This window comes from Antechinus flavipes, chromosome 1 (assembly GCF_016432865.1).
Source record: "Antechinus flavipes isolate AdamAnt ecotype Samford, QLD, Australia chromosome 1, AdamAnt_v2, whole genome shotgun sequence".
In the NCBI taxonomy this organism is placed as follows: domain Eukaryota; kingdom Metazoa; phylum Chordata; class Mammalia; order Dasyuromorphia; family Dasyuridae; genus Antechinus; species Antechinus flavipes.
Window position 1 is genome coordinate 725,318,613 of NC_067398.1, and position 16,465 is coordinate 725,335,077.

The 16,465-nt window shown below is 46.6% G+C and overlaps 1 protein-coding gene across 4 annotated transcripts in view; it reads right to left on the bottom strand.

Moving 5' to 3' along the window:
• Positions 1-2,156: 2,156 nt before the first annotated feature.
• Positions 2,157-16,465, bottom strand: part of LOC127545867 (zinc finger protein 25-like) — a 29,796-nt gene continuing 15,487 nt past the window's right edge. Inside the window, exons 1-4 of one of the 4 annotated variants that reach the window (XM_051973371.1) lie at positions 6,275-6,829; positions 5,676-5,802; positions 5,103-5,189; positions 2,157-3,475 (exon numbers count right to left, since the gene is read on the bottom strand). In XM_051973371.1, the coding sequence (XP_051829331.1) occupies positions 3,150-3,475; positions 5,103-5,189; positions 5,676-5,802; positions 6,275-6,307 (573 nt within the window). In that variant the 5' untranslated portion in view covers positions 6,308-6,829 and the 3' untranslated portion in view covers positions 2,157-3,149. Of the gene's footprint in view, positions 3,476-5,102; positions 5,190-5,675; positions 5,803-6,274; positions 6,830-16,465 lie in introns of those variants that run through there. The other 3 variants (XM_051973368.1, XM_051973370.1, XM_051973369.1) reach the window with 3 other exon arrangements.

The window sequence follows — 16,465 nt, forward strand, 5'->3', positions numbered from 1 at the left end:
AAGAACACTTTAAGAATGGGATAGAATCCCGATCCAGCAATATTCTCTGCATTACAAATTTGAGGACGGGCAAGGAGTTTTATCCTCAACATAAATCTGCTCCTTAGTCAGTGTAATTCAATATTAACATGTATCACCCACCAACTGAAGTATACCTTTAGTACCTGTTGTTGGGGAGGGGGTGGTGGTAGAGTTTACATTCAGTGGGAGAACATGTAGATGAAGGAGATGGGTGGGGGGGAGGCACTAGGTGCTGGTAGGATCAAGGGCCATCTTTTGGAGGCTTCCATTCAACCAAAGAGATTGGATGAGGGGGCAGTGAGGGAGATGTGCATTACAAACATAAGGGGGAAACCAATGCAAAGGCCCAGAGATGGAGGAGGGAGAAACAGGTCCAAGTCAATTCCATCAGGGAAGCCAGTGCAAGTTCTTGGCTGGAGAAGGGACACGGTCAGACCTGGGCTTCAGGAATATCATCTGGGACTGAGGATGAATTGGAGAAGGAAGCATCTCCTGGAGGCAGGGAGATCAATTAGGAGGTCAGCCTCACAGTCTGTATCAGGATATGAGTAAAGAGAAGGGAGAGATGGACGATACTGTGCAGGGCAAATACAAGACTCTCAATAGGTAGAAAGAAAAATGGGAAAACAAAGAGGGCCCAGGACAGACTCTTGGAGAACACCTGATAGGAAGGGCCAGCAAAGGGGAGACAGCAGACACAGGTAAAAAGACAGGAAGAGAACCAAGTGTGAGATCTCCCAGGAAGAGAGAATAGGGAACCACAGGGGGTCCAAGAGTCAGTGATTGTGCAGAATGAGAGGAAGGAAAAGAGCAACAAACAAAGGCTTTTTATTTGGTTATTAGGTCACTGACAAGTCTGAGAGCAGCTTCAGAAGACCATTTAGAACGGAACCGGGAGGAGGAAGGAAAAGGGGAGAGGGAAAAGATAGTTGTTTTTTATTGAAATCCTAGTGAGACTTATGTCCTGCCTAATAATGTTCAGAGGCCTCAGGTCCTTTATATGTGAAATGAGGGGTGAAACTCAAAAGTCTGAGGTTCCCTCGAGCTCCACATGTAGAATCCTATGATTTAGTGTTTTTAGAAAGTTGGCAAAGAGTCAGGGGAGAGTGCGAGCATACAGATGCTTTAGGGAGAGGAGATCCGCACATGGAGAAGATGACTAAATGCAGTGGGGTGAAGACCCTCCATGGCTGAGCTTCTGTGGTCCTGGGAATCACTTGATGAGCTGTGAATGTCATGTTTTCCCCATACCTCTTCAGTCTTCACTTTTTTTTTTTTTTAAACATTTTTCTCTTGTGTGAATTCTCTGATGAAGAGTGAGTTTTGATCTCTGGCTAAAGACATCCCCACATTTATTACATTCATAAGATTTCTCTCTAGTATGAATTCTTTGATGTAGATTACGTTCTGATTTCCACCTGAAGGTCTCTTGGCATTCTTTACATTTATAAGACTTCTTTCTAGTATGAACTGTCTGATGGAGATTAAAATGTGAGATCTGCCTGAAAGCCTTTCCACATTCATCACACTTATAAGGTTTTTCCCCAGTATGAACTCTCTGATGTACAACAAGGCCTGTTCTGAAACTGAAGCCTTTCCCACATTCACCACATTCATAAGGCTTCTCTCCAGTGTGAATCCTCTGGTGCTGAGTAAGGTGTGAGTACCATCTGAAGACCTTCTGACATTGAATGCATTCATAAGTTTTCTCTCCAGTGTGACTTCCCTGATGTACAATAAGCTGAGACCTCTGGCTGAAAACTTTCCCACATTCTTTACATTCATAACAACTTTCCTCTCCAGTGTGAATTCTCTGATGCTGAGAACACTGGGCACTCTGTGGGAAAGCCTTCCCACATTCATTGTCTTTGCAAGGTTTCTCTCCAGCGTGAATTCTCTGATGTTGAGTAAGTCCTGCGCTTCTTCTGAAGGCTTTCCCACATTCTTTACACTCATAGGGTTTCTCTTTAGTATGAATTGTGTGATGTAGTTTAAAATGTGAACTCTGCCTGAAAGCCTTCCCACATTCATCACATTTATAAGGTTTTTCCCCAGTGTGAACTCTCTGATGTACAGTAAGGCCCGCTCTGAAACTGAAGGCTTTCCCACATTCATCACATTCATAAGGTTTTTTGCCAGTGTGAATTCTCTGGTGTTGAATAAGATATGAGTGACACAGGAAGATCTTTCTACAGTAACTGCATTCATAAGTTTTCTCTCCAGTATGAATTCTCTGGTGCACAATGAATTGAGACTTCTGGCTGAAGACTTTCTCACATTCTTTGCATTTATAATGTTTCTCCTTAGCATGAATTCTCTGATGTTGAGTATATCGTGAACTCTGTGTGAAGACCTTCCCACATTTATCACATTCATAAGGTTTTTCACCAATATGAATTTTCTGATGCAGTGTGTATTCTGATTTCCACCTGAAGGTCTTTCCACATTCTTTACATTCATAAAACTTCTCTCTAGTATGAATTGTTTGATGTACATTAAAATGTGAGACCTGCCTGAAAGCCTTTCCACATTCATCACATTTATAAGGTTTTTCCCCAGTGTGAACCCTCTGATGTACAGTTAGGCCTTTTTTGAAACTGAAGCCTTTCCCACATTCACCACATTCATAAGGTTTCTCTCCAGTGTGAATCCTCTGGTGTTGAGTAAGATGTGAGTGCCATCTGAAGACCTTCCGACACTGAGTGCATTGGTAAGTGTTCTCTCCAGTATGACTTCCCTGGTGTACAATAAGCTGAGACCTCTGGCTAAAGTCTTTCTTACATATTTTACATTTGTAACTTTTCTCTCCAGCAAGAATTCGCTCATGCTGAGTACACTGTGAACTCTGTGAGGTTTTTCCATATTCATTACACTTATAAGGTTTCTTTTTAGTATGAATTCTACGAGGTGCAATGAGTTGTAAGCTGTTGGGCAAAGCCTTCCCATATTCATCACATTTATGGGGCTTCTCTCCAGTATGAGTTCTGTGAGAAGTAAAGGGAAAATTTTTGGTAAGAGTTCTCACGTTCTTCTAATGACATATCACATAATAAATGGGATATTATAATTTAAGTATTTCACATATGCATTACCTTACTTACCACTTCCTGCAATAGATTCTATTATATTTACATAACTTTCCTCCTGCTCTGGGAAAACACATTTAAGAGAACTCTTTTCCATGGACTATTGTGTATCAAAGAAAAATTGGCCCTAGTTGAAAAATTAAACCAAGTTTGTTTCTTTTTATTAGGAACTTTCTTTAAGGGCATTTCTACTTGCCTAGATTGGATTTCTTCATCAAGACAATTCCCTTTTGACTTGATATTAGGTGCTGAAGCTTCTTTCTGCTTGGAGAAACAGCAAGGATCCTCTGTGAACTGTTCAGATAATTCCTCTGAAGAAATGCCAAGCTTACAAAATGACTTCTTGGATTCAGGAATAATCTCTAAATCTGTGGGCGGGAAAGTATTAAAAACCCTCAATACCCTCTTACCTTAGCCAGATAAAAGCAATTAATTCTGTCTTCTCTCTCCCTCTTCAAAAAATTGTTGTGAAAGGCGCAGATTAAGCAAATAAATCAGCCCCTTTTTTATGTGTATCTGAGGCAATTGGGGTAAAGTGGCTTGCTTAAGGTCACACAAATAATAAGTGTTAAGGGACTGATAATAGGTTTGAACACAGGTCTTCCTGATGCTCTATCCACTGGCCAGTCTACCTACCCTCATACCACTTTTTGTTTATCATAACATTTGTAATTTTTTAACATAGTTGTCTGTGGTTTGTTATCCTTTGTTATTAAAAAATTTTTATTAATACATTAATATCTTATCATAATGTGTTAATGGCAGAAAAATTGCTCTTACAGAGAGAAAAACAAAGGATCTTTATATCAGTAAAATATTTAAACAGGCCTTTGGAAGTTGAGTGAGAATGTGTTGATTTGTTTGGTAAGTTGTCCTTTGTTCTGGAAGAGGAGTAAAATGACATCACTATGTTGGAATCAAGCTACAGAGTGTCCAACAGTGGCTGATCAGACCAAGATGAGAGAGGAATGCTCAGCCACACCATGAGACACAAATAGTCCCTAGGAACATCTCAAGTGCTTCTCTAATTTTGCAACTCTTGAGTTTCTTCTGAGCTAATTCAATTCTGATCTGCTCATGGGGCACAGTTCCTTCTCTGATGAAGGCATACAATGCTGGGCAGTCATGGGCCAGGGTCTCCTATGTCATACCATTACTTTTAAAGTTCTTAAGAGACCATGAGAGTGCCCTCCTTTTGCTTTTTTTTGACCACACTGTGAGTGCTTGAGTGTGTACGATTAATTCCTACAATATCACTAAAAGCAGAACTTAAAATTCTTGTTTTTTTCTTTAACTACCCCCCTCTCCCACCTTCCAAATGCTCACACCTAATGATGAGCTTAATTTCATGGAGAATGTGTGGGTAAAACAAAAACAAAATCATGGATTTTTTTTTTCTTGATGGAGATCTAGCATTCAGATTGAAGCTTGTCTGTCATTCTTTAGTTCAAATACATCTCTTTCAAAGTTCTCCCAAATTTGTGCTTCCCCAATTCAGTCCCTGTACTTCTATACAATTCCCAAGCCTCCCAAGTCATCTTCACAATTCCCTGCTCCTTACTCAGGTTCACATACATTTGTCCTCCTGTCCCACAAACTTCTCCTTTTGAAGCCTGAAGTCAAAAGCAACCCAGATATACAGAGGAAGACTCTCAGATACGGAGATGGGGGGGGGGGGGAAGCAGAATTAGAGCAAATACAATAAATGGAACTGGGAAAAATAACCACAGCAACAAAATCTGAATATCCAGAAGGAAAGGGCAGGGCTCTCCAACAGGCTTTTTGGTTATTGTGAAGAGAGAAAGAACAGAGGAAGGGGAGGGCAGGGAATGGGGCCCCAATGTTCAGTCCTAACTGAGGCACAACCAAGGGGGATGGGTCAGAAGAAGGATGTCCTGCAGGGGGGAGGAGGCTGTGGGCAGGCACCCAGGCCTGGGGAGCACTCAGGAGAGGCCTCCCCTCCACAATGACCAGCTGCTGGTCTCCATGACTCACCTGCACAGCAGCTCTGGGGGACAGTCATCCCAGGGGCCTCCCTTCTCTCCAACTGGCAGATCACATCTGGCTTGGACACGGCCAGGCCTGCGCATTAAACGGTCTGTGGTCAGAGAACCCCCAGAGAGCTGGGTCCTGGCCCCTTCCCCGTCTGGGAAAACACAGCCCGCGGGCCATGGCCACAGGGGGGCCCACAGGGCCACTGAAGGCCCTCCTAGATCCCGGCCCTGGAAGCCGGGGGCAATGGGCCCCCGTGGGCTGGGCTAAAGAGACTGGATCGTTTGACCCGATCCCTGCTAAGAGCATGGGGACTGTGGCCGTATTCAAGCTGTCAGGGACAGGGAGGGAGGCTCTGGGCGGGGCAGCAGGTTCTGGGGGACCGAGACCCTGCACCTGGGCACACCTGGGCACACCTGGAACACCTGGGCAGTAGGTGACCCGAGGAGCCTCTCTAGGCCCCCAGGGCTCAGGGATTTCCGGCCTCTGGATGCCAGGCACCAGCTCGCACTCGAACTCCCCGAGCATTTCCTGAGAAGGAAGGCCCCGCGGGGAGGGGAAGCCCGAGACCCTCACCCAGGCAGATGAGGTTCCTATAGTTCTCCAGCATCACCTCCCGGTACAGCTGCTTCTGGGAAGGGCTCAGCTGCCCCCACTCCTCCCGGGAGAAGTCCACGGACACGTCCTGGAAGGTCACCGATCCCTGAAAGAAGCAGCAGGTGGGTGCTCCCCAGGGCCCGGGGCCTTTGGAAGGAGCACTTCCGGCGGAAGGCAGTGCTCCAAGGCGCGCATTTCCTGAGCCCGGACTGTGGGCAGCGCTGGAGTCTGACCCCCGGAAATGAGGAGCCGCCACTTCCTCCGTGGGAAAGGCGCCTTGGCGCTTCCCCAAGTGCTCCCCCCCCCCACAAGGCCCCCTTGGTCCTCCCCAACAAGAGGCTCCGGGCCCCGACTCCGGGCCCCCTCTCTGCCTGGCCCCTGCCTGGGTGCCCTCCCTCCTCGCCGGCCTCCCGGCTCCCTTCAGCTTGCCAGGGGAGGGCTGTGGGTGTTCCCCCAGATTCCCGAGGGGGGCGCAGCCCCGTGTTCCCTCTGACCCCAATAGAAGTTGGGGGTCCTCAGCCCCACCCCGCGAAGAGTTCGGCAGGGGGTCCTTTCCCTCCCCCGCCCGCAGGGCTCACCCGGAGGGCAGCGGGGGTGGGCCCGGGGGCCATGTTCCCTGCCGGGCTCCTGGGCTGGCCGAGCCCTCGGGGAGCTGGTTCCTGGGAAGAGGACTCCGGGCCCCTCACCCACGGCGGGCACGTGCTTCAGACACCTCGCCCCGCAGCGCGGCCCGCCGGGCAGACCTTCGCCCTCACTTCTGATTGGCTCTCCGGCCACCCAGCCCCTTTGAGCCTGACCAGTAGCGGCATTCTCTCGGGTAGAGGCTGAGGGGTGGGGTTTAACTGTATGCCAGAGGGAGAGGAAGTGACGCCATCAGCCTCCGCCCTTCACGTTGGCTGGAAGATATCCCTGCAAAGCCTTCTGGGAATTGTAGTTCGTGGAGTGGAAGGCTTCTGTCCACACCAGGTTCCCCCAAGAATCAGTTCTTGCGTAGGGCAGCGAATCCCCCCGCCCCAGGTGTCCTCCCCTTGGGTTCCGCTGTTTGGGAAACGACCTCAGCATCTCTCGGGTCTCAGGACCTTGACTTTTCTCACCTTATGGTCATCTTCACACCCCTCCCCCCATTAGGTGTCCCTGCCCATCCCCCTCCCCATTTGTACCTCTCCCATTTCCTCTGCCCCCCCCATCAGGTGCCCATTGCACCCCCATTTCTACCTTCCCCCACCTCCCCTGTGCCCCCCACCAGGTGTCTGCTCCGCCCCCATTTCCTTCTCTCCTCCCCTTCCCCTAAGCCTGCTCCTTCCCAGCGCCCCCTCACTTCCCCCGACCCTGCTTGCAGCTCTCACCCCGCCCTTTGGGAGAGCGGCTCCCCTTTCGTCCCCAGCCTTCCTTCCAACCCCCCCCCCCAGCCAAAAGCACGGGGGAGGCTCCGAGATCCCGGCCCTTGGGCAGCGGCCTCCGGGGGCAGGACGGCAGAGCCCACCTGGCCCGTCGGTACCGAGTTAGGGGCAGGCTCCGTGCCCGAGGCAGAGTGAGGAAAAGGCCCGGGCAGGGGGCGGCGCCCGAGCTTCCTCCGGGGGCTGCCCCCACCTTGCGGGCACAATCTTTGCCTCTCGGGGAGAGCCCCCCTTCCTGGGGCAGCTTGAGTTGCTCCCACTGCGGTTTCTCCGCCAATCTCTGGCTTTGACTTGTGGCGAGAAGCGAGCGAGGAAACCTTTCCTGGAGGAAGACACGCGACTCCGTCCGTCTCCGGCCCCACCGGGTTGGGCGGGTCCCAGGAGTCCCCCTTGAGGCGAGGAAGCCTCCCCCTCCCTTTGCGGAGTGCGTGAGCTCCTTTTTCTGACCAGAAAACAGAAATCACGCGCGTCCTTGAGGGCTTTCCACAGCTAAGTCCTGGGCAGGGCAAGTCTGGTTCCAGGGAACCCCAGGGATTCGAGACCAGGAGCATCTGTGCAGGGCGCGGGGGAGAGGAACGAGGGAGAATGGGGAATTTCTCTCCCTCGCTCCCTTCATCGCCATTGTCCAACATCGGGCTGCCAGAAGGAGATTCTCCCGGGCAGCTACTCAAAGGTTTGCTTGTTCAATGGTGTTTAAGCCAGAGGTGGGAAAGTGGAAACACTCACTGTAGTCACTCAGGTCCTGAGGAACACGGTCCAGGCTGGCAGAGAGCGGAGCAACTGCGCTAAATCACTCCGCGAGGCAAGCAGGGAAGGGCACTGATGGCAATGGGCTCACCCTCTGTTGTGGGGACCCCCGCCTTGCTGTATCCGGTCAGAGATCCAGCTACATCAGCTCCCCAGGCTAAACTGCCCCTATCAGAAAGCTGCCTTTGGAGGTTCAAAGGGGAGTCCCCCCACCTGGACGCCCATTCTTGGAAGAAGGTTAAGCAAAGCTTTCCTGCATTCATCAGTGAGCTGTGGGACCCTTGGTAAGACACGTTGTTTCTCCCCTCCCGCCTCATGAAGTATTCCCATTCTCCTAGTTAGCTGTGGCTCCCATTAGGGAACTTGTCTTTTCCATTGTTAATTTTTAAAACCTTTTTGCTCTCTCAAATCTCTTTCATATCTACCGTTCCTGGTGTCTATTGTATCTCTTTGGTCTGTAACCTCTTCTAAATAAACCTGGCTTTTGCCAAAAAGAAGGGCCACTGGGGATCCCTCACGTGACTGAACCCCCACATGTGGTGCCTATCTCTGAACCTCAAACAGATCAAAGGGAAGACGTAACAGAGAGGGGGTGGCTAGGGACCTAAGAAAGATTCCCTTCTCCCAACTGAGAGTTGACTCCCAGAGAGGGACTGGCTTTGGCACTTGGGCGGAAGATCCCACCCACAGGAGCCACTGCAGCCAGAGGGAGCCCCATGAGAATATGCAAAGAGAAAGGAATTCCAGACCCTAAAAGTGCCCAAGTTGTGAGTTGTTCTGCCCACACATTTCCTCAGTGCGGCCCCCCACTATTAGGGAACTCTATGGATGTGTCCGGGAAGACTGGGTATATTTGTGAGATAAGGTCCCTCAGGCTTGTAAGAAGACGTCGTGTACCCGTCTGGCTCATTGTTAGGAGGAGGCACACATCGGTGGGGACTCAGGATAGTTTGAGGAGTGGGTTCACATTGTGAAGTCTTGCCTTGCACGTGACTCCAACTCAAGCCACTCTGGCTCTCTCTGACTGGCCAAGTATCCGGCCACAGTCCGAGGGATGCAACATCCAGTCAGGAATACAGGGCTACAGAATGGAAGCCAAAGATGCCTTCACCAAAAAGTCAGTGAGTGAGGGGAAGACCCTCGGAGTCTGTGTCATTTGAGAACTGGTTAGGTTTTCCACATACATCCAGGTCATTGGAAAAAATGTGCAAGGACAGAAACTGGGGGCACTTCCCTTGGGACCTTTTTTCTTAAAGATGTCGAGACATAACTGATCATTGACTTTGTAATGTTCTGGTTAGCTTTCTGCAGGTCTTTGTTCCAGCCTTCCTTTTAGCTGAGTGATCACCACAAGAATAGCCAGGGAAAAAGTCCAAATTCTTTATTGTCTCCTTCACAGTCTGTCTCCTTGCCTGGGACTTGGCAAGGAGGCCTTCAGACAGACCTTGGTCTCAGTGGGGGAAGCAGGAGGACAGGCCAGCCGCCATGAGGCTGATGAAGATGGGATGGCTCTCCTTGGCTCTGAGGGCTTGAGCTCCAGCCTCCAGTCCTCTGTCTTCTCTCTCTCTCTGACTTTGACCTCTAAATACTTTATTACAATTAAATCCATTCATCAAATTGAGTATAAGCCAATCATTATATCACTAGGGAACCATTATTTGTTGTAAGATTAAGTCAATCATACTGAACTAGAGAACTATTAATCACCACACTAAACTAGATAATATTGTCTTATCAATTCCACTGAGTTAACACCATGTTGTAAGAATCCTTGTGTCAAGTACATTTCTCCAGAATTCTGGCCCATTACAGACTTGGTCTGGCTATTCAGCCAATCCTGTATGGAAGAATTGTACTATCATACCCAAATGCCTTCACTTCTCCAAAAAACAAACAAACAAACAAACAAAAAACACCAATAAACAACAAGAAAAAAAAATGGAGACGATTCTGAGAAGATGGAGGAGTAAATCAGAAAATTCCTAGTTCTCCAGATTTTCCCTGTCCCTTACAAACAAGATAAAATAGCACCTCAGGGCAAACATAGAGATGCAAAAATATATAAAAAAAGTTAGGGCAGAAGTAATTTTCTGGGTATAACTGGAAAATATCCAAAGAAAAATCTGAGAATGGAGTTCTGGCCAATGTCAATAATTCTGCCTAAATAGCAAATGGTGAGCCCTAAACTAGCTGGGATGGGAAGTAGATACTCCCCACCATGGAAATTTTCAGTGCCAAGACAATGTGGGAAGGTGGCCGACTAAGCTGGGGAAAATAGAAAGAGCTGCTGAGACAGGAGGCCAGGCCCAGGTGTGCTGTCAAGATGCATCCCTGGATGTTGGAATCTTTACAAGCTGCTAACTCATTAGAGTTGATAGATTATTGATCTGATCTTACAAGAAGATGTTTTGGGCCAGAACCTGAAACAAGGTACTAAGTAGAACTAATTGATACAATGCTTGTGTTTGCATCTTTACTCATTGGAGTTCACAAGTATGGGAGATTCACAAAGTAAACTTTGTAACTTTGTGAATTCATACCTCCCTTGAAGCTCTTAGGGCCAGAGAGCATTCTGGGAGAAACCCATAATCCCTCTCTCTCGTATCCCACAATTCCTCTCACTCATATATAAGATACAGACAGAGGCTCTCAGACGGAATTCAGCCAAATTACATGGAGAGGAGAGCATCAAGTCAGAAGAAGCCACGAGCCGGAGTTGAGCTAGAGCCAGGAGAGAATGACTTTGGAAGGCAAGAGAGACAGATTCATCTTTGTGCTGGCTGGAGCTGAAGGGAGCAGAGGCAGAGGCTGAAGGACAAACCTTTGGATTTAGAGACATTCTGAGGGAGCTCTTGGAACCAAGCAGAGAGATCAGCCTCTAAGAATCTAGCTATCTGGGCCCAAGGAAAGAGACAAGACTTGGAAGGAGAGATAAATGTTTGTATTTTTGCCAGCTGGCTGCATTTGGGGTAATTATTGATCTGAACTGATACTAAGGCTGCCTCCAGAAAACCTCCCTCGAGAAACCTGCTCTCCCCCAGAGAGAACCATCATCTTATATATTTTAAAGAAGAAAGAGAACACCACATTTTGGCGCCCTGAACATGGGGCTGACAGAATCCTGATTCCAGTGGAAAAGCCTCTGATCCTGATCCAGTGGAAAAGACTCTTCAACCCAGAAATTAGGGTGAGGGCAACAAAGAAATTTTGTTAAAAGAGTTATAGTAGAATTTCAACTAAGATGGGACAGATATTTAGAAAACAGCCTGTTTCTGTTCAAGGAAAATGTTTAGAGAGCATTGTCAAAGTTATGGAAAGCCAAGGTTTAGGGTTAGGGTTAGAAGGAACAAGCACAAATGCAGTGGGGCAGGAATAATGTTGACTAGTTGACTCCAGGCACTTATGGGAGGGTGGAATTCTTGGTATCACATCCAGTCCAAAGGTGAGAACTAAAGGTGAAACCTGAGATCAGAGGTACCATCCACTCCCAAGCAAGCCTAGAAGTGATTACACTAAGAAGATCCTATTTTCAAAAAGTGAGCAGGCAGAAGAGAAAGAACTCAACCATAGAAAATTACTATGGGAATAGAAAAGATTGGGATTCATCTTCAGAGAAGAACACTGAAGCAAAAAAAGAAATCCTCTTCTATCCCAAAGAGAAACATAAAAAATGGTGATTTGCCCAAAAAGAATTCATAGAAGAATTTTTAAAAAGATTTTGAAAATCACATGAGAGAGACTGAGGAAATTTTTTAAAAAAAGAATAATCCAAGAAAAACAAGATTATGAAAAAAAAGTCAATTAACTAGAAAAGGAGAATATTATTAAGGAAGAAAATGACTCCTTGAAAACGAGACTTGGGCAAGGGAAAGCCAGTGAAGTTATAAGAGACTGAAAAATCATAAAACAAAATATAGAGTATGTAAAAATATAAAATAATGTGACACTTCTTATGAGAAAAAAAACCAATCTTGTGATGACCGCTATCACCCAGGATACCTTAGAATCAGCCTGAGTCAGGATAAGCAAAAAGTTTTTAGTCTTTATTCTTGGTCTTTAGGGTTAGATGTGAACAGGATAGAGGCAGAATCTTCGAGACTGCACCTCAACCGCCTTCTTCCTCGAAAAGATGACTCTGGCTAATCTTACTCCACCCCCTAATCCCTCCTACAGTCCTCTGTATACACCAATCATTGAGCCAGCACAAGATAGTGGGAAGGAGCATCTTCCAAGCATATGCCCATAGAGTATTGTCCAATCAGTAGTTAGCCTCAAATGCTCAGCTGTCCTGATCTCAGTGCATCCACTCAAGAGTTTCAGCCCTCTACACAATCTGGAAAACAGAGCAAGAGGAGAAAAATAAGAGTAATTAAACTACCTGAAAGCTAAATTTTAAAAAGGAATATTGATACAGTAATATAAGAAACAATTAGAGAAAATTGTCCTGAAGTGTTAGAACAATAGGGCACAGTAGAAGTTGAAAAATCCACTGATCCCACATAAAAAAGATCCTATGAAGAAAACTTACAGGAATATTATAACCAAAATCTGAAAACTCCAGGTCAAGGAGAAAATAATAAGAGAACAAGGGGAAAAAACCCCACACAATTAAAATATGGTAGAGCCTCAATGAGAATAACTCAAGACCTAGCAGTGGCCACCATAAAAGGCTTTCTATTCTGTTGGAGGAGGAAAACAAGTGACATGTGCTGGAATCTGCTCAGGTATTGAGGAGACCCTCTGCAGTGAGGCTAAGCCTTGACACATGTAGCAGTGACTATTCAATAGGAAAAATATTTCATTTTCTTTACCATTATCAATACAATTTATGTGTAAAATCCTCAATCCATTTTTGAGAACTAAATATACTGGAACACACTGAATTTCCATGATAAATAAATTTGGAAACCAATCATATACATGTATATGCTTCTTTTTTGCCTATTGCTTTTTTTATTATAGCTTTTTATTTACAAGATATATACATAGGTAATTTTTCAGCATTGACAGTTGCAAATCCTTTTGTTGCAACTTTTTCCCTCCTTCCCCCCATTCCCTTCCCCCAGATGGCAGGTTGACCAATACATGTCAAATATGTTAAAGTCATGCATATACTTCTTAAGGAAAATAGTTCAATTCTCTTGCTTTGTCAAAATTTATTATTCCTTTTAAGTAAAAGACTCTTACATTACATCTTTGTCTTATTACTTTTCCTAGTCATTAGGAGACTATAATCTCTATATTAGAATTTAAGTACCATGATAGGTTAAAATTGTAATTTGTTCATATTTGCATCCTATTGTAGTAACTCAGAAATGTTCCAGTATTACTCTATTATTTAATAGATTCAGTATTGTTCTTAGAAAATTTTTTGATTATCAAAATTTGTAATAAAAGAAAAAAGAGAGACATAGTTATAACAATTTCACATATCACAATGGGAAAAAATTCTTAGTGTGTGATTCCAGGCATATCTGACAGCCAATCATGTAGTCATAGGGTATCAAAAGCAAGAATTAACCAGATGGAGAAATTTCTTCTTCAGAAAGGAAATACACAATGGAGAACCGAGTCAAGAGGATCCTATCATCTTAGACCATGTCAAGGCTCTTAGGCTTGCTGCAGGTCAGCACAATGAGCCTGCAGAGCCCAGAGACGGTCAGGGAAGTAACTCTGGGTTCTGTGGTCCCAGATCATCAGAAATCCTGAGGGTTATCTATGCCGGTCGCTGGTGAAGATTTTGGGGGAAAGTGCCGGGCTACTGGCATCAGTGCATGTGGGCTCCCACTCTGATGCAGTTCAAGGAAAAGTTTTAAGAAGATCTGGAGATCAGCATCGATGTACCCAAAGAGGGCAAGCATGGAACTGGGGCGACTTTAGCGCCAGAGCGCCCACAAACCAGCAAAACCGACAGGAAGTCCTTGAGAGGAACAGTCAGAAAGAGCAGTGGGCCTGATACTGAAGGCTCACACAACTCTCATCACCAGCACTAACCTGTTTCCCTGAGACTAATGAGACTTTGTGGGTGCCCCCACCCTGGACACTGGCCTCTCAGACAGTGAGGAAAAGAGCCGGAGTGCGAAGGGGACTGGGCGCAGGGCGCGGGCGCGCTCGGACTTCCCTCTGAGCTTTGTTGGGCACCCGCGGCAGCCCAAGGACCGGCGGAGGCTCAAGGTCGGGGCTCTGAAGGGCCAGCTGAGGGAGCACTGGCCGGCCAGTGTCAGCGCCAGCTGATGAGAAGTCATTCAACCTGAAAAGGCCGGTTGGAACCACAGCGCAGGGGCAATCTGTGCGGGACTTGGGGTGCAGCCTCTGAAGTCCAATGCAGCCCAGTACGGATGAATTTTCTGCCGATGCAGAATCTGGCCTGAAAACGGACACCCCAAAGCAGCAGTTCTCCACTTGGCAACATCAGACCATCCGTAGGTATTGGCTCTAGTGAATGGAGGCGCCCTGAAAGCTGTCAACAAGTTCACTTTTCTTGGCGGGATAACTGCGATGTCCACAAAGGTGATGAGATTGACTCACTCATTGCTAGAGCTGCTAGCTCAGTGTTTGGGGGGCTCCAAAGGAAGTGTGGGAGAGGAGCGGAATCAGACGGATTCCCAAAGTGACTGTTTACAGCGCCATGCTGATTTCATGCGTGTACGTAAAACCCAGACAGTTTTATGCCTGGCACCATGACGAGACACAGGATCCATTTGGACTCTCTTAGGAAAAGTCTGAAGATCACCTGGCAAGGTGCTAGATCCAGAGGGCCTTCCTTGGGCTGAGCTGCCAAGCATTAAAACTCTCCTGCAAGGAGCTCAACTCTGACGGGCTGAGCATGTTGTTCAAATGCGGAAAAGACCGTTTTACTGAGAATACGCACAGCAATTACGGGGAAGTCAGGGCAGCGGTACAAGATAACTCCCCAAGTCTCTGAATATCTCTGGAACCAACAATGAGCCACAGGAGCTGCTGGCAGAGGACTGGCTAGGATGGTATCCCCACATCCAAGGCCCCGTGCTCTGGGAGCCAAGCAGAATCCGAGTCCCTCCAAAGACACGGCAGATTCACAGAATTAGGGACATCTCCACTCCAGGTCAAATGCCTATCCGTGCCCGGCCTTCCAATATGACCCCACATACTGACGGCATTTTGTGTGTGCAGGACAACTACCCACTTGTGCCATCACATGGAATGATCCTTAATGCTGCCACCACAGGGGCTTGTGGCTAAGGGCCCTGCAGACTTCCATGGGGCATCTTTCATCCTAGTATCTGCAAAGTGAAAGAAGATGGAGAGGTTGGGACTAGTGCACCTCATTTTTTCTTGAGTTTTCCTCAAACAAGACAGGAAGGAGGAAGAAGCTCCTCACATAGACTCTCAAAGAGGATAGGGACAGGAGTCCAGGACAGGACAATGTGCCAGGTGCCATGCTGAGTGTTAGGAAAGTACACATAATTTTTGGCTTCAAAAAAACTAAGATTCTCATGAAAGGTATGTGTGTGTTATAAGAATAACAGGGAAACATATGTAACATATATAAATATGCAAAAATATAGATGTATGATATACAGATTATATGAATATGTAATGTACAGAAAAACAAACTATATTCCATGTATTTAGGAGGTGGTTGGGAGCACTAGCTTAGTTGGGGTTTCACATAGAAGATGGGACATGAATGTATCAAGAAGCTGGACTCTGAGACTGAGGAGAGGAAGAAGCGTCATGGAAGGCATGGGACCAGTCTGGGCAAAGGCAAGGAGGTGGTAGCTGGTCAAGGCTTGTGTAAGGAATAGAGGCAATCAGACAGGACCATAGAAGGCAGGAAGGGAAGTCCCAGATCATGAAGCTGGAAGGAACCAAGTTGTGTGAACTTCAAATATTGAATTTGCATTTTATTTTTCAGGTAAAGAAAATGAAGTTTATAGAAGTGGGGATATGCTGTGGTCCCACTTGCTACTAATGGGTTTGTCCCCTCTCTTTTGGGTGGAGGGGGGGAGACTCAGTTTCTGCAGGTCCTACAGCTGGAGCTGCTTCCCCTGAATCTCTTGTACTTTTCCCCTACAGACCTTCAGAGAAATCTGCTTCCTGGATGTCCCAGGGGGTCTCTCTGAGCTGCCTCTTCTGCGACCTTGGCTGAGGGCAGGGAGGAAACATCTGCTGGTCTCAACCATAAGCTTAGTAAACACACAGTGGGAGCTGAGACCACCAGGGGGGTAGGGTCCTCACTCAGTCCCCCAGGTAATGTCCCTCCACAATCCCTGTTAGCCTCAGGTGTAAGGTCACCATGAGCTGGGATGTGCTGGCCATCTGGAGGCAGGAAATTAATGACTACCAATTTATCAATATTCTAAAGCACCCTGAATTGAATTTTATGATTGTTTAAAAAATCCATTATGTCAGAAATGGTGTCCATGAATCATAACTTTTTCATTTGTTCCTTGATAGATGCCAGTCAGTAAGCAGTATTTAGTAAGTGCCCATTATTGTGCCAGGCACTATTGTGCAATGCCAACATTCTTTCCAGTCCTTTGCTGATGATTTATTGCAGTTATGTTTTTTAATGATTTTAATGATACCAGTTATCTTTTTAAAGTTTTTTTTTAATACTTTTTTATGGATTATATTGGGAAG